General features: G+C 37.6%; 1 protein-coding gene across 3 annotated transcripts in view; it reads left to right on the top strand.

Annotated features, from left to right (window-relative positions):
- The window catches only part of SLC16A9 (solute carrier family 16 member 9), a 55,122-nt gene extending 31,386 nt beyond the window's left edge, over positions 1 to 23,736 (top strand). The window contains exons 3-6 of one of the 3 annotated variants that reach the window (XM_019444220.2): positions 5,035 to 5,178; positions 17,652 to 17,747; positions 20,291 to 21,208; positions 21,608 to 23,736. In XM_019444220.2, coding sequence (XP_019299765.1) covers positions 5,035 to 5,178; positions 17,652 to 17,747; positions 20,291 to 21,208; positions 21,608 to 21,786 — 1,337 coding nt within the window. In that variant the 3' untranslated portion in view covers positions 21,787 to 23,736. The remainder of the gene's footprint in view (positions 1 to 5,034; positions 5,179 to 17,651; positions 17,748 to 20,290; positions 21,209 to 21,607) is intronic. The other 2 variants (XM_019444221.2, XM_019444222.2) reach the window with 2 other exon arrangements.
- The last annotated feature ends 331 nt before the right edge of the window (positions 23,737 to 24,067 follow it).

Here is a 24,067-nt window from a genome sequence, read left to right as displayed (position 1 = left end):
CATGTGGTTATTGAGCACTTGAAGTGTGGCTAGTTCAAGTTCAGGCATGCTAGAAGTGCAACAAATTCATACTGGATTCATTCACAAAAGAATGTAAAATATCTCATTAATGATATTGAAATGATAATGTTTGGGCTTATTGAGTCAGATAAAATGTATCACTGAAATTAATTTTACCTGTTTTATTCTTCTAATGTGCCTACTAGAGAGTTTAGAATTCCATATGTGGATCACATGTGTAACTCCTTGTATTTTCTATTGTGGAGTGTTGCTTTACTGGACACTTGGTCAATAGTGAAGGAATGACAGTGATCAAATATTTTGTTTTTTGTTTAATGCAGACCTAAAGAGAACGTTACTAACAAATTCTAAATTTTAAGAAGTATATTCTTCCTCCATGCTAATTTCAAGAGCCAGCAACAATTTAGTTCTGTTGTTTCTTCCTACAGTACCCTGAGGGCTCAAGGAAACAATTTCATCACTTACTTGTGGATCATTCTGACTTCCTTGTAACAACTCATTCTTCTCATTTTTTAAATTTACCCATGATCATAACAAAACACTTTTTCAGTTAGAATGTTCATTTTCATTTCCCTTTTTATTCCCTTCATTGGATGAAAATTACCCCAATCAGTCTGATGTGCAGATGATTATTAAGAAACTATTTCATATTTTTGTTTCATTTTGTATTTAAGAGGTTGCAGTTCTCAAAATCGTATTCTTATCTTCCTTTCTTTCTTTGCTCCTTCTTTTGGTTTGTAGAGTTATTCCCTAACACACAGGTTCTTACATTTTTTGAGTGAATGTGTCCCCATTGTGCCAAAAATGTTGCCAGGGCCCCCGTGCAAGAGAACAGAATATCTCTTAAGAGGTCTGCATACCATAACCTGGAAAGGGTAGAGCTGTTCAGCAATTAGTGCCCCACATTGCCATCTAACCATCCTTAGAGCTTTCTTCTGTGCTTATTGCAAGCTTTGCTACTTAACACTCAGCTGAGGACTTTCAGTTCAACCAACCAGTCAATATTAATCTCTCAACAGAATGTAGTAATAGTAATAATGGCTCCCAAACACCAATATACTTACAACTGTAATTTCAAGAAAAGTTTTCACTAAAGGCGAAATTAATATAAAGGCAATGATACTGTGTGTGTGTGTGTGTGTGTGTGTGTGTATAAAGTTCCCACTATCTTCTTACTATCTTACATTTTATTCTGAAATTATATCTTGCTCATTACTTCCTTATTAAAATATTCCTTCTTGCTCTTTAATGAAACGGCAGCGATATTGTAGAGTTGTTACATTCAAAGAATGACCTTACTTGTTAAAACAAAAACCTGGCAACCAGATGGTGAAGCTTTCCCTCTGCTTTTTTTTTCTAAAATTTTACAGCTTTCAAGAAGTGGAATCACTGGCTTATTATGAGTTAACTAATGTTTGTTCCAAAAGCCCCTTCTGCAAAGCATAAGACCTGAAGCATTATATGAAATCTCCTCTGAGAGCAGTCTTTTTATTGAATTTATCTCTTGAAACTAGTCCAGTACTCCATGGTTTATCATCTTGGAAAACTTGCCTGTTATTACAAAGAGCTAAACATGTGAATGTGTCACGTTTTACGAATGTGACTTAATGGTCAATTCCAGTTATACTTTGCCGTAATTGTTATTGATGAAATATGGGGCTAATGTGGTTTGAATCTATGTAAATACAATCTGGAAATACTCTGGTTCCGAGGATGGGAAAAAAATTATTTGCCCTAAACTTTTAAACATGAAGATGAGCTTGAATGTTATACTTTCATTTGCTATCAATTCATAAAACTGCTTAAGTTGTAACATATTAACAAAAGTACATTGGTGTTCTTTACTAATATTTTGATTTTTAGGAAAAAATTAAGGCATCAATTGAAATAGTTCTTATTCGGAAGAATGCTAAGCTGACTTTGGCCTTAGCCCTGTCATTGATTGGCTATGAATGTTTGGTCAAATAGTAGGATCTTTCTGACTTCCAGTTTTATCTTTTTAAAATGAGGTGTTTGGACCCTCTCCAAGGCCTCTTTCCTCTAAAATTCTTTGTTTTCAATCTCTGACATCAAGATATTTTTCTCTAAGTAAGCAGCAGATGGCAGTATGAAAGTAGAGAATTTTTTAAAAAGAGTTTTCAATTTACTGTTTTTATTGGTCAAAGAATTTCTGCTCATTTCTTCTTTAAGCTTGATTGTTTTCTGTGAATTGTGTATTACACAAAATAATTTATGAACTTATCATGTAATTGATAATAATTATGTACTTTTTAGCATGTAATAGTTACAGTGTTATTGTACATGCTATGAAAATTATGACCCTCCATCCCTACCCCTAGCTTCCCAAACTCTGCGTCTCCTTGTGGAATAATTATACATTAAGGAGCATAAATTTAAAGTCCTACTTTGAGGGTGAAACTTGAAACTTTTCAGGTATGCCAGCAATAATCTCTGTTTTAATTCTATTGTGCCTGTTAAATTTGTTGACGCTGATTCTCTGTCAGTGCAGTTTGGTAAACAACACAGAAGGGTCATGCCTTTATGATGTCAGATATCCATTTATGAAATTTGGCCCTTAAAATCACTTATATTTTTGAAGTATCTAAGTATTTCTAATTGGGTATATAGGCAGCTCAACATTTGGATGATAAGTTTGGTCTTTCAAATTTATTTTCCTTTTAAAACACTGGCACAGAATATTCCCCTCTGTTTATCGTGTAAATATATCAGCCTGCTCTTCTGTATTGGCTCACATAGAAGGCCTGAAATGTCAGGGGCCAGTTCATGACCAGGGAGAAATGTGGGAGAGTTGTGCATGTTGAGAGCTATGTAGTATCTTAGTGGTCATAACCTGGTCTTAAGAATGCACTTGAGAGTTTCTCTGGTCCTGGCAGGAATGTTGGACTTGGGTGGTTAGATCCTGGTTCTATCACTTACTAACTAATTTCCCAGTTTGAGGTTACTTAAAATGTTTTAAAATCTAAATAAAAGATATATACAGTAGTGCCTGGGTGGCTCAGTCAGTTGAGCTTCTGGTTTCAGCTCAGGACATGATCTCATGGTTCGTGAGTTTGAGCCCTACTTTGGGATCCTCTTCCCCCCCACCCCGCCCCTGTCCACCCCCACTCACGCATGTGTGTGCTCATTCCCTCACTCTCAAAAATAAACATTAAAAAAGATATATACATAAAAGTGTACATATCATGAGTATTACTTGATGAATTTTTCACAAACCAGATTATACCCATGTACTAAGCACACTCACATCAAGAAACAGAACATTGGCACTACCTAGGAAGTTGGGCTGGGCTCCCTCTGGTTACAACTCCCTACCCATTACTAAAGATAACCATTATTCTGACTTCTAATCATAGATTAATTTTGCCTGTTTTTTTACTTTTTATAATTGCAATTATGTAATGTATACTTTCTCATGTTGTCTTTCACTCCACGTAGGTTTATGAGACACTTCTATATGTGTAGCAATAGATCCTTCATTCTCAATAGTCCACTGTGTGACTACACCAGAATTCACTTACACATTGTATTGCTGATGAACGTCTGGGGTTCTAGGCTACCATGAGTAGTTCTGCTGCGAACATTTATGTACTTTTGGTACAGGTATTTCTATTGAGTGTATACATGGAAGCAGAATTTCTGAACCATGTGCTGTGTTCAGCTTTAGGAGAAAACACCAGCAGTTTAGGAGACTTCTGATTGCTCCATATCCTTGCTAACACTCACTGTTGTCTGCCTTTAGCCATCTTGGTGATTATACTTTTTAAAAATTGGGAATAATAATCTGTACCTTGAAAGGTTGTTGTCAACTTAAGGTTGTCAACTTAACTAGGGTTTCTCTTTGCTTTTGAAACCTGGGCTCTTCCTTCTACCGTGGGCATGGACAACCTCTGTGAGCTTCAGTTTCCTTCGTGTAAATGAGACTAATGTGCTGAATAATCCCCAATGTCCTTTTGTTTCTGATATGCATGCTTTGTAGTTACATGCTTTGTAGGTACACTGCTAGTGGAAGAGAATTTCACTATGACTTAAATCCCGTTACATGGGCAGTTGCCCACGTATGCATAGAACAGATCCAGGTAGTGGTCACTGTAGCCTGCCACTCAACAGTGCACTTCACCCCCCAAATTCCAGATTACATGTAGGATGTAGGACAGTGGTACTGACAGACCCGTGCTGGAATGGGTAGGGTGCTTCTCCATTGGTCCCACCTCCATTGGTCCCACCCCACCCCCACATCATCACTCTACAGGGTGGCGACTGGTTGTGGTCAGTCAGTCATCAAGTTTATTTTCCTCATCAATTACCTGACCGGCTCCGTGCTGAGAAGGAGCGCTGGGGAGGAAATATGCATGGAACATGCAGGAGGAAAAGTCCTCAGAATAGTATGGTGGTTAAGACGCTGGGCTCAGGAGTCAGACTGCCTGGGTTGTTACTTCTCTCTCTGTTACCACTCTGGTGGCTGCTGTTGCTGCTCTTGTCACTGAGGTGCTGGACCCGATCAGAGACTTCCTTGTCCCAGGCCTTGTGATCAGCTTGACACCTGTGCTCTCATTTGTCCTGCCTGTAGCACCACAAGGTGGTATGATTATTATTCCAATCTGCAGATGAGGAAACTGAAGCCCAGAGACATCAGATAAGCTGCCTAAGATCGAACTGCCAGCAAGTGGTAGAACTTGAATTTGAATAAAGCCTGACTCCAGAATGCCTGTTTCTTACCTACATGGCCTTACCATCCTGAAACCTTGATTTCCTTATCAAAAAGTGAGGTTAATAGCCCTTTCAGGGCTGCAGGGAGATTAAAATGAAATGAGATTGTTTCTATGAAGTATCTCATAGAGTGTCTGGCACATAGTAAATACACAGTAGATGTTTACTGTTAGTGTTGTTATTGTATGATGGAAAGAATCATTTTAAATTTATGATGGGATGGATCCTAGGACTGTGGGAAGGAGGTTACTGTTAAATAAGTGAAGGTTTCATTTATTATTTTAGGTCCTGTCTGCAGCCTCTGTGTCTCCTCTTTTGGAGCAAGACCTGTGACAATCTTCAGTGGCTTCATGGTAGCTGGAGGCCTGATGTTGAGCAGTTTTGCCCCCAATATCTACTTTCTGTTTTTTTCCTATGGCATTGTTGTAGGTAAGAAATCTGGTCACTATAATTCTTCTAAGCTTCAAGAGTTAAACATCATTTTATCAATGTCAGGTTTATTATTCAGTTAATATAAGGTGTGAAAATGATAAAAAATAATTTGCTTTCAATGACCACTTCACCAAAAATTATTGCCTTAGTAACATGTCTGCCCAGCGAATCAACATATTTGAAAGGATAAACATGTTTTATCAACACACACTGAGTTCTCCGACAAGGCATAAGAAGGGTTTTCATTTCAGTGCTGGTCTCTAATGCACACAAAGGAAAAGAAAGAGGAGGGAGTCTGAGGCTGATGTCACTTCTCTCTGACTTAAGAAGTGGTCCTTTTCATTCTGGCTGGCTAAGCAGGGCTCTGTTGGGTTGTTTGTGTTCTAAACATCCTGTGCTTCTAGGGCCCACATCACAAAATTACAGCAGAATTAAAAAGTAGATTTTAAAACACACAATCATTATTTTTTTTTTTTAAGATAAGGCACAGGTGAAGAAAACTGAGTGGTGGGGATAATTGATGGTGATCCTGGTTACACGAGAGGAAAAGTAGAGGGTGACTGACAGCACCGACGGCTCTGGGTAGATGCCTTTGTGGCCTTTGTGATGTGTTGTACTAATTGTGTTTGGTGTTCGACATGATCAGACTATTCTTAGGGGCGGTTGGTGGGGAATTTGAAACAGATGATTCCAGCTTTCCAAGTTTTTCTTAGCGTCTGGAAGAACCTAATTTTGTTGGCTATTAATATTCCTCTTTTTCGCTTGGGACTATTTCCAGAATAATACCTAATGGAAATAATAGTGGCTAATATGCACTGAATACTTAACCATGTGCTTGGTTCTATGCTAAATGCTTTATCTGACCTTATTTAATCTTCACAAGAACCCATATTACAGAGGGGGAAAGTGAAGCTCAGAGGATTGAAGCTACAAAGGAGATTTGGGGTTGAATGCACTTAGTCTGACACCAGATCCTGAGTCAGAGCAGTCTGACCTGACCTGAGTCAGATCCCAACCTCTTTCACATTTTTGTAGTTATTTTTGGTGCTTTTAGAACCCTTAAAGTGTCTTGTTAAATGCAACAACATACCCTAATACTGCTGAGACCTGAATCTAAATAAGCAAGCCCCATGTTAGTTCCTTGAGAGCATGTAGTGTATGTTTGATATTTTATATTCCCTGTGGTGCTTAATACAGTTTTGGACCTGTGGGTACAAACACATTAATCTCTGGTGTAAACTTGAGAGTTTTCATTTGATAATCATTTTGCATTCTTGTCTAAAATCATAAAAATAAAAATGTAGGTATCTGTGTTTATGCATGAATATTGGATTATTCCCTTTAGGACAAATCCCTTTTTACATAGAAAATTGAATCATTATGCCATTGATATGATCTAGTTCAAACTCTGGACTACATGTTTAAAATTGCATAAGATTTTACTGCTTCACCTGGTTTCAAGGTTAATCTAGACATACAAAATTTTTACCGACTTAAAAATTGATGAGCAGTGAGTGATATATAGCATTTGCATTACCTATATATAAAAATGAATTTTTAGGAAGAAAAATTTGGCTTGCAATGTCTAGGATTTATATACAATTGACTGTGTTGGAAGAATAAGGATGTATAGAAAAAAAAGACAATATTAACTAACTCCCAAAACTAAGTTTCAAAATTTCTGTATCAATGGAGGGAGCTTTATCAACTTGTGAAGTTAATTTTGATTTGATTTATGTTGTTGGAACCTTTTGATAACTAACCATGACTCCTGACCTCCTGAATCCATGATCTTTAATTAATCAGATAGGATTTGAGATTGGTCTGACTTACCCTTTTGGCTCGTGGTGGTGGTGGTGATGGTGGTGGTGTTACAGGCCTTCCACTTGGCTTTCCCCACTATGATAACTCTCACCCTGGCCAAGGAACAATGTAGGGAGTTATACCAACCACCATGTATATGTGAGCCAATGAAATATCAGGAACTTGGATGCATCCATGGACTCAGTGGATCCATTGTAAGCCAGACCTGAGGCATGATCCTATATATTACCTGGCCCCCATATGACCACTCTAAGGGAAGGGCATGTAAATGCTTCAGGCCCTTAGTTAATAATGCCAGCTCATGTTCTGTGTCCAATAGTGCTCTAAAGGTATCCCACTTTCCCTAAATAAGTGGCCATAGTTGTCTTTGGGGAAATGTTTAGGGTACTGTTATCCATATACTTGTCATAGTGTTTGTCCTTCCTCCTGGAATCCCAGCCTCTCCTTCACTTAGTGGATTGTAGGTCAGAAAACAGACTCAGCTCTTGAAGACTTTGATTTGGTCATAGGTTCTGAATCCCTGCAGCTGAGAAGAAATTGTGAGCTCAAAGGGAGAGTGCTGGGCTTACGGTCAGAAGACATAGATTCTATGAGCCTGAGTACACTTGATCACAAATGGTGTTCCTTCATCTATGAAAGCAGGCTGGGAAACCTACCTCACACAGGTTTTGTGAGGACAAAATGAAGTCAAGCAAAATAAAAAAAAAAAAATAAGTAAAAAGAGTTGAGTTGGATTTCAGTTAATAAAAAAATCACTCTCTCTGGTATCTATTGGGGCCCCATGAGCTACTCCTAGCCAGCAGACAATTAATACTTATTACCATGGTTGACGTCATCTTTCTTTCTTTTTCTTTCTTTCTTTCTTTCTTTCTTTCTTTCTTTCTTTCTTCTCTCATCTTTCTTTCGGCTTATAATACAAGGCTCACAATATCTGTGGGATAAATAAGTGAGATAATAGTGAACAATGATATTTCCATTCTGTCACCATTTTAGAGTATCCAGTTGAAAAGGAAGTGACAGGAAATTATTACTGTCTAAACTCATTTTCCTCTTTAGTATTGAATTTCTTAGAAATAGCAAGAAAGATTCAGTCTGATGATAACATTCACTGAGCACCACTTCTGTGCTGAATTGTATACTAAGCATTTTCATTTGTCTAGAATGAACTAGATGGTGTCTTAAGATAGACAATATGCAGAGGGACAAGTTATTTAACTTCTGTTTCCCTTTTTTTTTAAGTTTATTTATTTATTTTGAGAGAGAGAGAAAAAGTGCGAGTGGGGGAGGGGGAGAGAGGGAGAGAGAGAGAATCCCAAGCAGGCTCTGCACTCTCATTGTGGAGCCTGATGCTGGGCTCAAACTCACAAACCGTGAGATCATCACCTGAGCTGAAATCAAGAGCCCATAGCTTACCTCACTGAGCCGCCCAGGTGCCCCTCTGTTTTCTCATTTTTAAAACTACATATAATAATGACATCCACCTTGGGATTTTGTGCATTGATGAAGTAATGCAATAATATTAGCTAGCATTACCATTATTATTAGTTTTGTGTCCTTGGAAAATTATTTATTCTCTCTGAGCTTCTGTTTTTATTTTTTATCAAATGGGACTAATATGACTTCACAGAGCTATCATGCCCATTCATGAGCAAATGTATCTACAGAGGCACAAAGAGGTGTTTCATACATGTTTTTCCCTTCCCTTAAATTCCTTGCTGACCACTTAGTTCAAGACCACAGCAGCAGTTTTTTGCTAATGAGGAAGCTTTATTGAATCAGCAATATTTGTATAACAGATTGGGAAGATAGAAAGAGAAATTAAAGCTTTTTAGTATGTTTAGTTATAATACACAATATCAAAAAGAATACTAAAGTTTATTAATTGGCATAATTCTGTTTTACCCCTTAATTGATATTTTAAAAAGTATCATCTTGAAAATACGATGTTATCTTGTTCAGTTTTTGTAGCTAACATAAAATGGAAGTTTCCCCTTTTTCAAGGGACTGTAAGCCACACTGCCAATCCTGGTAATTCAGGCTTCTATTTTCTCAACTACTTTACCAAATCAGGAAAAAGAAAGTATGATGTGGGAGGCTGGAGTGCAGGGGGGCCAGCAGGAAATCAGTGCTTAATGAGCTCAGGCTTCTCCCCAATAATTTCCTTTTGCTTTTCTGGAAAGCACAACTCAAGATCAATGTCTTACATTTTCTTTTCTTCAGACTTTATTCTTTAGCTACCTGGTTAGTGTTTGCTTGCTATTCCCTTTTGGATTTTGGAAAAGTTCAATTTTCTCTAACTTTGTTTTCATGGTAATATCTGCCTATGGACTGAATCTGCACAGTGTATTGAGACTGGGAGGAAAAAAAACACATTTGCAGAGTCTGATTCTCCTACTGCAATTATGGCAAATGAGATAAAGGTCATTTCCTGGCATTCATTTTAGCAGTTAGAGTTTTATAAGCCTTTTTGTTTTGTTTTGTTTTTAATGGTTATATCATTAAAGAAAGTCTTTTTTCTCTCATAGATGTTCAATTGTAATAAGGAACTATGATTTTCTAATTAGTCTGAAGCTATTATCGACATAATGTCATAATACTCAGGTGAAAAGTGAAAACATATATCAATATAATCGTTATTTTTTTTTAGTACTTATTATATTCCAGGCACAGATACTAAATCTTTTACATTTTTTATGTCTCTTAATCTTTTTTTTTTTTTTTTTTTTTTTCTGAGAGAGAGAGGGAGGGAGAGTGAGTGGGGGAGAGGGAGAGGGAGAGAATTCCAAGCAGACTCCACACTCAGCATGGAGCCTGACCCAGGGCTTGATCCAATGACTTTGGGATCATGACCTGAGCCAAAATCAAGACTTGGACGTTTAGCCGACTGAGCCACCCAGGCACACTTATGTCTCTTAATCTTTACAATTGTCTTGTGAGATTGTTTTAAAGATAAAGAAACTAAGAATTAGAGACTTTCAGTAAACTCTCTAATCCCCAAAGTCATCTAGCCAGTAACTGATAGAGCTGGGATTTGAATCCAAGCCTGATTTCCAAGCCTGTGCTCTTAACTAGTCAATGTCATGTTCAGAGTACTCATGAGTACTCATGCTAAGCATACAAAAGTCAGAGCCAGTTTATTAAAAAAGCTAGCCAATTGCTTGCACTTCTTAACTCTCCACGCAGATGTTTGAAGCTAGAAACATAAAAGTAACTGCATTTGGATATGCTAAAGTTACTTACCTTTTTTTGGCATCCTAAGTTACCTTCCCACAATTTCATTTCTAGAAGTAGATATTTCTGGAATACTATATGTAATTGCTTATCCTAACCCAAGTTTAGGTTAAAAAACCATATTGACTCAACTATTCTAAGAGGTGATTCAAATACTTGCTTTAAAACATACATAAGGGGAATTCTCCCAAATGACTGACAGACAGGTCCCCACACTACAGTGACCACTGTCTTCGTTTTCCCAGGGCTAACAGGTTTCCCAGGATCTGATACTTTTAGTGGCCAAACCGGGAATGTCCTGGGCAGTACCCTATCCCCACCCCACACAGAATCTGGATTCTATAGCTTCACCCATATTGCTTTTTAAGATTGCCATGCTAAGATGCACTGTTACTAAATGTTTCCTTTTCCTAAAAATAATATTCAGGGAGAAGTTTCATATACAGATGTAGGAGCTTGATAGATATCTATTCACTTACACACAAATATATGTATATAATAAAGGGTATTTTAAAAGAATTCATAGACATCTAAAAATATGTATACGATTTCAAATGTTTTAATGCTTGTCTTCCTAAAATAAATCAAAGTTCCACTTTGCATGCTTTTATTCACATGCTAGTTCTTTAGAGATGCTTGCTTTATGTATTCTAAATTAGAAGCATTTTTTAATAGCAGAGTGTTTTACTTCAGTTACATTTTCTCCTTATAACTGTCTTACCAGTTTAATTGATCTACGCATTTTTGATTTATCGGTAAAGATTGAGAAAAAATGAGAAAATGAGGAAGTTTAGTGTGATTTGCCCAAAGCATCCTCCTATAATGCATAGAATTTGTAAATTAGTTGTATCTTTTTTCAAACCATATAATTCTAATTCTGTCTTTCTAATGATGTTATCTTCGTAAATTATTACGAAATTAAAAAATCTTTAATATTTTTAAAGCTAAGATTTAGTTTCTGGCTAAAGTAAAAAGTAAAAAAATTAGCATCATTTAAGTGGGGAGTAGGTATAAAGATATTATTAAAAATATATATACACACACGCATACATACATATAAGTGTGTTTGTTATATGAATAGAGACATAGACAGGAAGAGAAAAATGCAAGAACTCAAATGAGATTTACGGGGAATGGCAGTAGGATAACTTCTGTGGGGAGGTTCATTCAACAGACTTTTAAGAACACTCACTCTGTGCCAGGCTCAGACCTGGAACCAGGATACTTGGATGAATAAGACGCCACCTGCCCTCAGAGCTCGCTGTTTAGTTGGAGGAATAAACGTGTAAATTTATAACACGTAACACAGCAAAATAAATGCATTGATAAAATGAGACCAACATCCTGTGCTGATATACCACATATCTGTGGGAAGAGGGGTGCTGAAGCAGGCTTCATGCAGGAATTCATGCTTGAGCTGAGTCTGGAAGGACAGGTAGGATGTGGTCAGATGGGAATGGGTTTTGAAGGGGAGTTGAGTGGGTGGGAGGGGGACATTGTGGGAGCTCAAATGCTCTGAGGTGTGAGGTGCCATGGATAACAGTGCTGTCAGCACGGAGCCTGATGCAGGGCTCAAACTCATGAACCGTGAGATCATGACCTGAGCCAAAACCAAGAGTTGGACACTAACTCACTGAACATGCAGATGCCCTGATAACAGTATTTTTATAGGTATTTGTTTAAGGACTGAGGAAGTCATGTGAATAGGTGCAAATACATCAAAGATTGGCATGCAACAGAGGCCAGATGACAAAATGTTTTTATATGGACTTTACTGTAGGAGCATGATGTGATGAGAATTGTATGGCAGCAGCTTAGAAGATAGATTTTTGGAAAAAGTACTGGAAGCTGAGACAGTGATCAGGAAGCCAGAGTTCAGCTCAGAAAACATGAGATGAACTGAGGCAGTGGTGGTGCAAAGACGGAGGGAGGTTGATAATTTAGGCAGTTGGTATGATAAAGAGCTTCTGCCTGGTTTGATGGGCAGAGATGAGGGAATAGTGGCCTCTGAAGTTGTGATCTTGCCCAGAGATGTGTGAAATGGAACATAAGATGTGGAAAGGAAATGTTAGAACATGTAAAAATATTTAGTTTTTACTTATTTAAGTAAAGGGAAACAATAATATTATACTAATGTTTATGCTTTGAATTGTTAGTAATATAGGTATTTAGTTTAATAATCATTATGCTTATACTGCAGGCTGATGGTCAGAATTTTTTCCACTGATAGGTGTTTGATAAAAAGTGATTGGTCAAAAAAATGGTCAAAAATGATTGGTCAAATCCCTTGGTCAAGGGATGCTTTAAGATAGTGGTTTCCCAGGAACCCTCTTGCACTGTTGGTGGGAATGCAAATTGGTGCAGCCGCTCTGGAAAGCAGTGTGGAGGTTCCTCAGAAAATTAAAAATAGACCTACCCTATGACCCAGCAATAGCACTGCTAGGAATTTATCCAAGGGATACAGGAGTACTGATGCATAGGGGCACCTGTACCCCAATGTTTATAGCGGCACTCTCAACAATAGCCAAATTATGGAAAGAGCCTAAATGTCCATCAACTGATGAATGGATAAAGAAATTGTGGTTTATATACACAATGGAATACTACGTGGCAATGAGAAAAAATGAAATATGGCCTTTTGTAGCAACATGGATGGAACTGGAGAGTGTGATGCTAAGTGAAATAAGCCATACAGAGAAAGACAGATACCATATGGTTTCACTCTTATGTGGATCCTGAGAAACATAACAGAAACCCATGGGGGAGGGGAAGGAAAAAAAAAAAAAAAAAAAAAAAAAGAGGTTAGAGTGGGAGAGAGCCAAAGCATTAGAGACTGTTAAAAACTGAGAACAAACTGAGGGTTGATGGGGGGGGGGGGGAGGGAGGGCAGGGTGGGAGGGAGGGCAGGGTGGGTGATGGGTATTGAGGAGGGCACCTTTTGGGATGAGCACTGGGTGTTGTATGGAAACCAATTTGACAATTAAAAAAAAAAAAAAAAAAAGATAGTGGTTTCCAACTTTACAGCCTTGGGACCCTTTACACTCTTTTGTTTAGGACCCCGAGGAGCTTTTGAATATATGGATTATACTTACTGATATTTGTTCTGTTAAGTTTAACTATTAAAAGCTAAGAAATTTGAAAATATTTGAGTAATTCATTTAAAGATAATAACAAACCTAATATATGTTAACATAAATAATGTACTTATTATGAAAAATAGCTCTACTTTCCAAAAGGAAAACAAACTTTTGTGAGAAGAGTTGCATTATTTTACAGTTTTGCTAATCTCTTTAATGTTTGGCTTCATAGAAGACATCTGGATTCTCGTATCTGCTCTGTACACAATCTGTTGCAATCTGTTTTTTTTTTTTAATTGAAATGTATGAAGTAAATCTTGTCACACATAAAGATGTAGTTGGAAAAGAAAGGAGTTTTAATAGCCTTTTCAGGTAATTGTAGATATTCTTCTTCGATACTTTACAAAAACTTGATGAGTGATGATTTTCCAAAGTTAATTGTAATATGGAACTTGGTACTACATCAATATACTTTTCATACTCTTATATTTGTTTATTCTGCACTTTGAATGGATCTTCATTCAAACCTAATTTTGTAATATCATGAATTGGTTATTTGAAAAATACTGATTCACTAAGTTATGAAAGAATTCTAAATGTTGGCAAATTTCATTATACAACATCAAAAAATCACTTTTGTTACTTTCACCAGCAGACTCATCAGAAAATCTTTATTTATTGGAAAGCTGTCAAAATCATAGTAATGGATATCAGTTTTCAAAAATTCTTTTTCTGGAAACTTTGGATTTTATTATTGTTAACAATTACTGCCAGTTTTCTCCCTTCTTAGTTTGTTTTCAAAAAAGTGTCTACCAAATACCCAAGTCTGGGTAACCCTAGTTTGTCTGTCAGATATTCTTTCAAATAAAAATAAGGTCACAAGATAAAAAGGGGGCTCTTTTAGCTGGCTACTAAAATAATTGTGTAAAGGGTTTTCCTTGCAGCAACTGTTGTAATCCAAATGAAGAATTTTTAAAATATTTTTGTTTGTTTTTATTATGAGTGTATGATTATGTAGCATAATTTGATACCAAAATTTGGTACCAATACCTTGATTTGTGCTAAGGCACTTCTGGTTTTATCACCATCTCTTTTGCTCCATCAGCATAATTGTAAACACAGTGAAAAAAGCAGAGAACATATTAGTATCCATGGGATACTTATCCACAGGAGATACCATTCAAGACCACCAATGAATGTCTGAAAGCATTCATAATAGTGAACCCTATGTATATGTACACCCCCTATGTATATGTACACACTTGTTATAAAGTTTAATTTATAAATTAGGCACAATAATAAATCAGCAACAATAACAAATAATCAAATAGAACAGTAATAACATACTACAATAAAAGTTATGTGAAAGTAGTCTCTCTCTTTCAAAATATCTTATTGTGCTGTACTCACCCTTCTTCTGTGATGATGTGAGATGGTAGAATGCCTGAGTGATAAGATGAAGCAAAATGGATGACATAGGCATGTGACGTAGCATTAGGCTACTACTGACCTTCTGATGATATGTCAGGAGGAGGATCATCTGAGCATTCTGGACCGTGGTTGATTGCAGGTAACTGAAACCATGGAAAGCAAAACTGCAGAAAAGTGGGGGACTAGTGTATTATGAAAATAGTTTTGAATTTACAGACTCTGTGAGAGATCGTGGGGATTCAAGGGACCCCTCTCTAATAACTTCCAGTTTAAGGTTGTCCTGATGCAGATGTAGTACCTTTTTGAAAAGTTTAAGGAGAAAGCATTTCAAATTTCTGCTACATTAAAAAAAAAAACAAGTGAAATAACATTAACTATTAAACGAAGGGCCTTGAAATAATTTTTTAAAATGTCTTTTTTTTTTTTTGGTTTCAGGCTAAAAATTTAAAAGTTGCTGTTTCAACTTTTCTGACATTGACATTTAGTAATCAGAAATGTCTTTTCCCCCTTTGTCTCTCATGCCTAACATTTTACGGAGTCCTGACAACCAAATCACAGAAAAGTAAATTCATTCTGCCTCCAAAGGCTTTCTGAGGTATACAGTCTTAGTCAAGGGTGACATTTTTTGGTTTCAAAATTGATTATTCAGAAACATTTAAAAAAATTTTTTTAATGTTCATTTATTTTTGAGAGAGAGAAAGAGCATGAAGAGGAACAGAGAGAGAGGGAGACACAGAATCTGAAGCAGGCTCCAGGCTCTGCGCCGTCAGCACAGTCCCCCATGCCGGGCTTGAACCCATGAGATCGTGACCTGAGCTGAAATTGGACACTTAACCAACTGAGCCACCCAGGTGCCCCAGAAACAGTTTTGTTTCATATCTTGAAGAGTCCTATATATGAATAGTAATGACAACTGTATAAATCAGTGCAACTCATGTTTTAGTTCATGAGATAATATTTTTTCCCTTAAATCAAACATGAAGGGCATTTTATTTAGGGGTGCCTGAGTGGCTCAGTAAGTTGAATATCCAAGTCTTGATTTTGGTTCAGGTCATGATCCCAGAGTTGTGGGATTGAGCCCTGGGTTGAGTTCCATGCTGAGCATGGAGCTTGCTTAGAATTCTCTCTCTTTCTCTTACTCTGCCCCTCTCCCCTGTTCATGCTCTCTCTCTCTCTCTAAAATTAAAAAAAAAATTTTTAGGGGCGCCTGGGTGGCGCAGTCGGTTAAGCGTCCGACTTCAGCCAGGTCACGATCTCGCGGTCCGTGAGTTCGAGCCCCGTGTCAGGCTCTGGGCTGATGGCTCGGAGCCTGGAGCCTGTTTCCGATTCTGTGTCTCCCTCTCTCTCTGCCCCTCCCCCGTTCATGCTCTGTCTCTCTCTGTCCCAAAAATAAATAAAAAACGTTGAAAAAAAATTAAAAAAAAATTTTTTTAAAGGAGAAAAAAATCTTTTTACTTAAAATATAATTGTTTTAGTCTATCTCATTTCTTTAAGAAGACTTTTTATGGAATCACACATAATCCTCAGAGTCTTAGGTTGTTTAAATTATTAATTTACTAAAACACTTATGTAATATATTTGTTAAGCCCATGTATTCTTTCTAATCATAGTTTAGGTGCCAATGAAAGGCAATGACAATGATCTTAACTCATTTAATGGGCTGTGGTTTCAAATCCAGTTTTTAGACTATGGCTTATGTGTTGTTTATAGAATGATCCTCAAGAACAGATGATATTGCAGAAGAAAGGCAAAAAGTCATGAGTTAGAAGCTAGAGGAAAATTTTATGAAAAACCAACTGGCTTTAATAGGTGCTAAATAGGGAAGAAAAGATTAAGCTAACAAACAAAAGCCTTGGAGAAGATCTGGAGATGAATATAGTCCTTGGGTCTCAAGAAAGGTAAATTTAGGGGCGCCTGGGTGGCTCAGTCGGTTAAGCGTCCAACTTCAGCTCAGGTCATGATCTCTCAGTCCTTGAGTTCTAGCCCCACGTCGGGCTCTGTGCTGACAGCTCAAATCATGGAGCCTGCTTCAGATTCTTTGTCTCTCTCTCTCTGCTCCGCCCCTACTCATGGTCTATCTCTCTGTGTCTCTCAAAAATAAATAAATGTTAAAAATTTTTTTAAAAAAAAGGAAATTTAGTAAGGTATTCTTTTGGGTTATAAAAGAATTTCAAATCTACAGAAAAGTAGAGGATAGTATAGCAAACAACTGTATGCTCACCACTTAAATTTAACAGTTGTTAAGATTTTAGTGTATTTGCTTCCTTTTTTTTGCAAACATATTTCAAACTAAATCAAATACATTTTACTGTAAATAAGGTAGTTTGCATCTCTGAAGGAGGAAACTTACAAATATATATTTTACTGTGATGCGATGACCTGAGAACCCCAGAGGCCTTTGTTTTGCAGACTGGGGGTGTGCAAGCTATAAGCTCTCACAAAATAGCATGGAATAATGAAGGGAACTTTCTAAAATTATTTAGAGCACTTTGAGGAGGAAGGACACTGAACTGAGGGCAAGAACTTGGAAGTGAGACTGAATGGGAAAGTTTGATTAAATTTTACTATTTGGTGTTATTTGGTGACTTAACCATTATCTCTATCTCCCTGTAATGTCGCGATTTAAATTTGCATTATTCATTCATGCTTCAGAAATTGGACTTTTTTTTCACTTGATTCCAACCCTATGGGTGTGGAGTGAAAACTGAGCCTGCACAGATATGTCCATTGGAGCTGTACGAGTGACATCAAAGAACCTACGAGTCCATACTCTGAAGAGTTATAGCCAATCAGTAACAGAACAACCTACTGGAGATGTTATTTTTTCTTTTTCTTTCTTTCTTTTTTTTTTTTTGCATTGAAGTAGTATAATCTGTCTTGATTTATGTAATGTCTTCTTATGTTTAGGACTCGGATGTGGTTTATTATATACTGCAACAGTGACCATTACGTGCCAGTATTTTGACAGCCACCGAGGCCTTGCTCTTGGCCTAATTTCAACAGGTACATTTTCAAAATAAGTACAGCATTGTCACTATTCAGTTTTCTAATTAAAGTTAAAAGTTACTGAACACAGATATGTTTAACCAACCACTTCCCAGCTACCACTTAGGTAGCATATTTTTTTACTCTAGCCTGAGAAGGAAATTTTATTTTCCACAGTAAATAAGAGTAGTGCTTCCAGAAAACCCTAGGATGCATACATAAAAAATCTGGGGCATTCAATGGCCAATATACCAAAGGAAAGAAAAGCTTTTGGGACCCGTACATTGAGAGTCACAAGTTGGTGAGAGCTTCAGTAAAAGAAGCAGCCTGTACTTATGTAAGGCGCCTTCTCCCTGAGAAAGGTAGGAGAAATGCCAGGAAAATGGAGACTCCAGGGCTCTGTTGAAAAGCCTGCTGTTGGCATCTTGCCATCTCCATTTACTGTGGAATGTACAATTTTTCTAAAGTACTTATTTATGAATGCATTCCCCTGGCCATGTGCATATCTAAACGACAGACTCTTCACTCTTGTTATTCCTTTAATAATCAAGAGATGATCACTGAGGGAAATGTAAATATAAAAGCCTTCTGGACTTCCTCTGATGTTTTAAAGTGTCATTTCACTTTTCAGATGGATTTGTTTCCTAAGAGAACTTATCAAACTTATCAAACTTTTCCTTAGAGAACTTATCAAAATTTTCTGTGGCCAGTATTTTACCAGTTTGCTTAGGAAATAGAGCTGCCAAGTTTAGTGAAAGTGGCACATTTACATATGCTACTTGTTAATGAGCCGGTGTTCCTGGGAGGTCAGACTTTGAGGTAAATGGAGTAAATACAATGATTTGTCTGGCAGCAGGAGCCAAACTAATGTTTATTCCTGAGATCAATCTAGTGGCAACAAAGTGATTCCAGATTGAATTAAGTTGAACTGGATATTTCCCAAAGGTGGTTTAAGGAAGTATTGGCAGGGGGGAAATAGGAATCATGATCTAAGAGGAGATGGGGCCAGAGTCTTGAGGACACAGCTGGGCTAAGGCAGAACTGAAGAAGAAATAGCAAAAACAGGAGATAGAGAATCCAAAGCAGTTGGAATGCAGTTCAAAGAACCTTACAGGATCTCCCACAGGTGTGTGAGTGTGATGGAGTGCGAAGGTAGGCATTAGTGTGAAGGTAGGCATGAGCTTGAAGGACAATAGGTCTTGCCTACACTACATTTTTGTAGAGGCATTGTAATGTAGCAACAAGCACAGACGCCAGAGCCAGACCACCTAGGTCTGAATCCTGCCTGTGTCACTCACTTGCTGTCTGGAAATAGACAGACTTTCTAACAGTCCTGTTAACTATTGAGTTAAGCCTCAGTTTTCTGAACTGTAAAATGGGGATAATAATAGTACTCATCACATCAAGTTATTGGGAATCTTAAAGAAGCATACATGTAAGGCACATAGCAGGGTACTAAAAGCATGAGATATTATCATTATGAACTAGGGTTTCCCTTAATGTCCAAATTTGTATGTGTGCCAAAGATGCCAGAAGTTGTATGCTACATGCTTTCACTCTGCCTAGAAAGGAGGGCATAAGAGACTGGATCATGGCACACTGAAATAAAAATGGATCGACTCTGGACAGTTAAGATTTGGCAGAATTAAGGAATTTTCAGTTTCAACTCACAGGGAGCTAGGTGAAGCAAAATTAAGGACAATTGTGGATCTACTTAGTCCTTCTGGGTTGCTGTAACAAGATACCATAGACTAGGTGACTTCCACAAAACATAAATGTATTTCTCAGTTCTGGAGGCTGGAAGTCTGATATCAGGATGCCAGCATGCTTCGGTTCTGGTGACAGACTTCTTCCAAGCTGCAGACTGCCATTTTCTTGCTGTGTGGCATGTGTGCATGGTGGAAGGGGAAAGGAAGCTCTCAGGGGTCTCTTTGATATGGGTGCTAATCCCATTCATGAGTGCTCAGTGGGCTCATGACCTAATTGCCTCTCAAAGGCCCCACTTCCTCATGCCATCATATTGGGGGTTAGAATTTCAACCTGTGAATTTGGGAGGACATGAACATTCAGCCTATAGCATCCACCTTCAGTGAAAAAGAGGACAAGCAAAAAAAAAAAACAAAAAACCTCACAGTAGAATTTTTTAAAAATTGAAAAGAAATAACAAAAAAACCCACATGAAATATTCTGACATTGCTGGAAAAAAAAAAAGGAACGTGAGCATGAAACAAAGGTTTTGGGGGAAGCAATTTTGTTCCATGGTTAACAGGGGTTGGTGAACTAAGGTCCATGGGTCAGATCTGGTCTACTGCCTGTTTTTAGAGAGCTCATGAGCTAAGGATGATTTTTACATTTTTGTACAGTTAAAAAAATCAAAAGGATATTTCAGGGCATCTGAAAATTATGTGAAATAAAAATTTCTATGTCCATAAATAAAAGTTAATTGGAATATAACCATGCTCCTTCCTTTGCAATTCTTCTTTGGCTGATATCAATAATGGTTGTTCTGAGAACCCTGAATTATAAGAGATTAAGATTGAACATCTCCCATTTCTTTTTAGGTTCAAGTGTTGGACTTTTTATATATGCTGCTCTGCAGAGGTTGCTGATTGAGTTCTATGGGCTGGATGGATGCCTGCTGATTGTGGGTGCCTTAGCTTTAAATATATTAGCCTGTGGCAGCCTGATGAGACCCCTCCAGCCCTCTGATTGCCCTTTGCCTGAAAAAACAGCTCTGGAAAGTGCACCAGATAGATACTCCATTTACAGTGAAAAAGAGAAGGACCTGGAAGAAAACACAAACATTCTTGGAAAGAGCTACAGTGCTGAGGAAACATGCAAGAGCACCTTTGGCAGTGGTGGCCGGAAACAGGAGAGCCTACTTCATAAAAGCCCAACAACAATAGCACATTCAAAAGAGACTGAAACGTACAAAAAGAAAGTTGCAGAACAGACATATTTTTGCAAACAGCTTGCCAAGAGGAAGTGGCAATTATATAAAAACTACTGTGGAGAGACTGTGGCTCTTTTTAAAAACAAAGTATTTTTAGCACTTTTCATTGCTATCTTTCTTTTTGACATTGGAGGATTTCCACCTTCATTACTTATGGAAGATGTGGCAAGAAGTTCAAATGTGAAAGAAGAAGAACTCATTATGCCTCTTATTTCCATTATTGGCATTATGACAGCAGTTGGTAAACTCCTTCTAGGGATACTGGCTGACTTCAAGTGGATTAATACCTTATATCTTTACGTAGCTACCTTAATAATCATGGGCCTGGCCTTGTGTGCAATTCCATTTGCCAAAAGTTATGTCACATTGGCAATACTTTCTGGGATTCTAGGGTTTCTTACTGGTAACTGGTCCATCTTCCCATATGTGACCACAAAGACTGTGGGAATTGAAAAATTAGCCCATGCCTATGGGATATTAATGTTCTTTGCTGGACTTGGGAATAGCCTTGGACCACCAATTGTTGGTAAGATATTTCTTAAAGCAACCCATTTTTACTGTTCTTCTTTGTAACATCTCCAGGTATAGAAATCCAGATTACAATAGTAGCACAGATTAGCACAAAGTAAATCTGCATAGATGTCTGATGGTAATGATTTACTCATAATCAGTTTGATAAAAAGGCCAGTATACTTGCTCAGGGATTTATGTTCATTTTGTGTTCAGGAGAAACTCAAAATGCCTGCTTATTCTTGTCCAGATTATTTGGGAGAGTCTCCTCTGCTAACTCCTAAGAGTCTGCTATAGAGTACATGGGGTTTTATCTATCCTAATCCTTACTGTATATAAAATTGGTAAAATTAGAGGATGGCTTCCAAGTCTTACTATTTCTATCAAATTCACTTTTTTCTTTCTCTCTTTTCAGGTTGGTTTTATGACTGGACCCAGACCTATGACATTGCATTTTATTTCAGTGGCTTCTGTGTCCTGCTGGGAGGTTTTATCTTGCTTCTGGCCGCCTTACCCTCCTGGCATACATGCAGCAGGCTGCTGCCCAAGCCAGCTCCAACAACCTTTCTGTACAAAGTTACCTCTAATGTTTAGAGGATACTGGAAGGAACTACAGACTGTTTTCTCATAGGAAATTTCACTGTGGCTGACTCTGAATGAATTTTTTGTTTGTTACAAATCCTATTCTCTTTGTACTGTATATGTAGCTTCTATCGCCTGTATTTACCAACCCCCCCCCTTTTTTTCTTTTTCCAAGAAGTGGGACTATTCTGTTTTACCCTTATTCGTGAGTTCCTGACATTGTAAACATTTTGGCCAGCCCCGAAAGGCTTTCTCTGTGTAAAGAAATATAATTTCTCTGTAGGATCCATTAGTTCCACTGAAAGGCACCCAGAGGGAGCTCTTCTATTTTAAACCTGATGTAGGCAGCATGATGAGATATATGTGAAGGCCACCAGGGGCGAAATCACTCTCTTCTCTATGTTAGACTAGCTAGTATGTTGAAGACTTCAGGCCAGTCAGGAGATGAAAGTGGTTACTAAAATGGCGTTAAGAATTGCAGTGGAGCAAGCTGATCTTTTTTTTTTTTCCTCAAAGATATTTTAAATTACAGTCACTGGTTTTCACTATTTGATTTTATTTACCTTGAGGCAGCACCCCATGTTTGGTATCCACTGCGCTTAAATCGTTTCAATTCCTAAGGTGTTTGCCTAGAGGCAGGCAGTCTCCAAACTGGAGCACTCACCACAGACTTGCTTCACGGTTGGCTGCCAAAAGCACACTCACTCTTCTCTGTCAGCATCCACTCAGCTGATGTTTCCCAGGAAGTGCTGATTTTACCTGTTTCCAAATTGGAAATGCGTAAACCATTCCGTTCTGGCAAATGGGAAACATCCATTTGCATTGGGCACAGTGGGGATGAATTGCAAGTCCCTGTGTGTCTTCTTGATGAAGCATTTATTTGCTACTATGAGATTTTACCACTATCAGATTTTAATTCAAGGGCAGAACTAAAATGTGTGTGTGTGTGCCCGTGCGTGCGTGCGTGTGTGTGTGATGAACTCCGAGTCTGTGTGGGACATGGGAAGACAAAAAAGCAATAAGAAATTGATACTCTGATCCAACTGTATTCAATCTTAAGAAAAATGTTTTGAAAGAAAATCACTGTTTAATAAATGGGCATCTTTCTGAAGAAATATTTTTTGAATTTTGCTGTGTGTCAGAATCCTCTAGATCCTTTTAAAAATATGGTTGCCTGAGTACTACTCTTAGAGATTTTAATTCTGTAGGTTTGGCTATGGGCCAAGCATCTGTATTTTTAGCGAACTCTTCAAGGAATTCTGACGACACAGCCAGGTCGAAAATGAGGGTTACAAGACTGGCAACAGAAAACATTCATTCTCTTAAGTAAAAAACAAAAAAACAATAAACCATTGAGGTGAGGGGTTTTTATAAATAGCCAACTGTGGTTCTTTAAATAGGACGCACTCTTCCTATTGTGCCAAAATTGTCTCTTCATTTCTTTTGAAATATATGATTTTATACTTGTATGTTGCCTTTCTTCAAAGGCGCCTGAAGCACTTTATAAGCATGAAGCCCCACAACACCTCAGTGAGGTCCGTAAATAGATCTTTTGTATGCAATAAACCTGGAGTGTGGGGGAATTTCATAACTGAGTTAATCCTACTTAATAATGCAATAATGGGGCTTCAAAGTGCCTTGGACTTCTCCATACTCAGACTTCTGGAAAGTTTTCTGTACCTCATTCTTCAGTCACTGTCAAGGTTAATAAATATAAGAAGTGACATTTTAAAAAGCTAAACTAAGTGTTTTTATGTTGAAAGTTCCTTTTTGCCAACATTATATTCAGGAAGTCCAATAACCTGAAAAAGTAACTTTCCTGACATCCCCATGTTCATCAACGTTGATAATTGTCCAAATGCATCTTCACCGTGTCTACTAATACCATCCAGCGTGTGCATTTTCAATTGTCTAGGGAATGAATTTTAAGTTGCAATAAAATATTTTTTTGTTTGTTTTGCATTGGTTTGGCTGCTTTTTCTCTTAACGAGTCCTCCTTCTCTGAATTACAGTGAATTTCACTTGAATGTAAAAAAAATGATCACATGTTCACTTCAGACCCCCGAATTGGTGATTGGACCTCAGCATATTCAAAAGTCAAATTTGCTAAACTATTTTGACTATTGGCTCCCAAAAAGCTAACATGTCAATCCTACAGAATCCTTTTGAGGAAAAAGGGGACAGATTCCTCTGCAAACCTTAATGATGATCTTGTCAATCATTGGTGGAATTCTTACTATGCTCTTAGGCACATTATATTATTTATCCTTCATAATAGCTCTGTGAGGTGAGG

The sequence above is a fragment of the Panthera pardus genome, unplaced genomic scaffold (genome assembly GCF_024362965.1).
Source record: "Panthera pardus isolate Hobbes unplaced genomic scaffold, ASM2436296v1 HiC_scaffold_22, whole genome shotgun sequence".
Lineage (NCBI taxonomy): Eukaryota > Metazoa > Chordata > Mammalia > Carnivora > Felidae > Panthera > Panthera pardus.
Note: the sequence above shows the minus strand (reverse complement) of the source record. Positions and strands in the feature narration are given on the sequence as shown.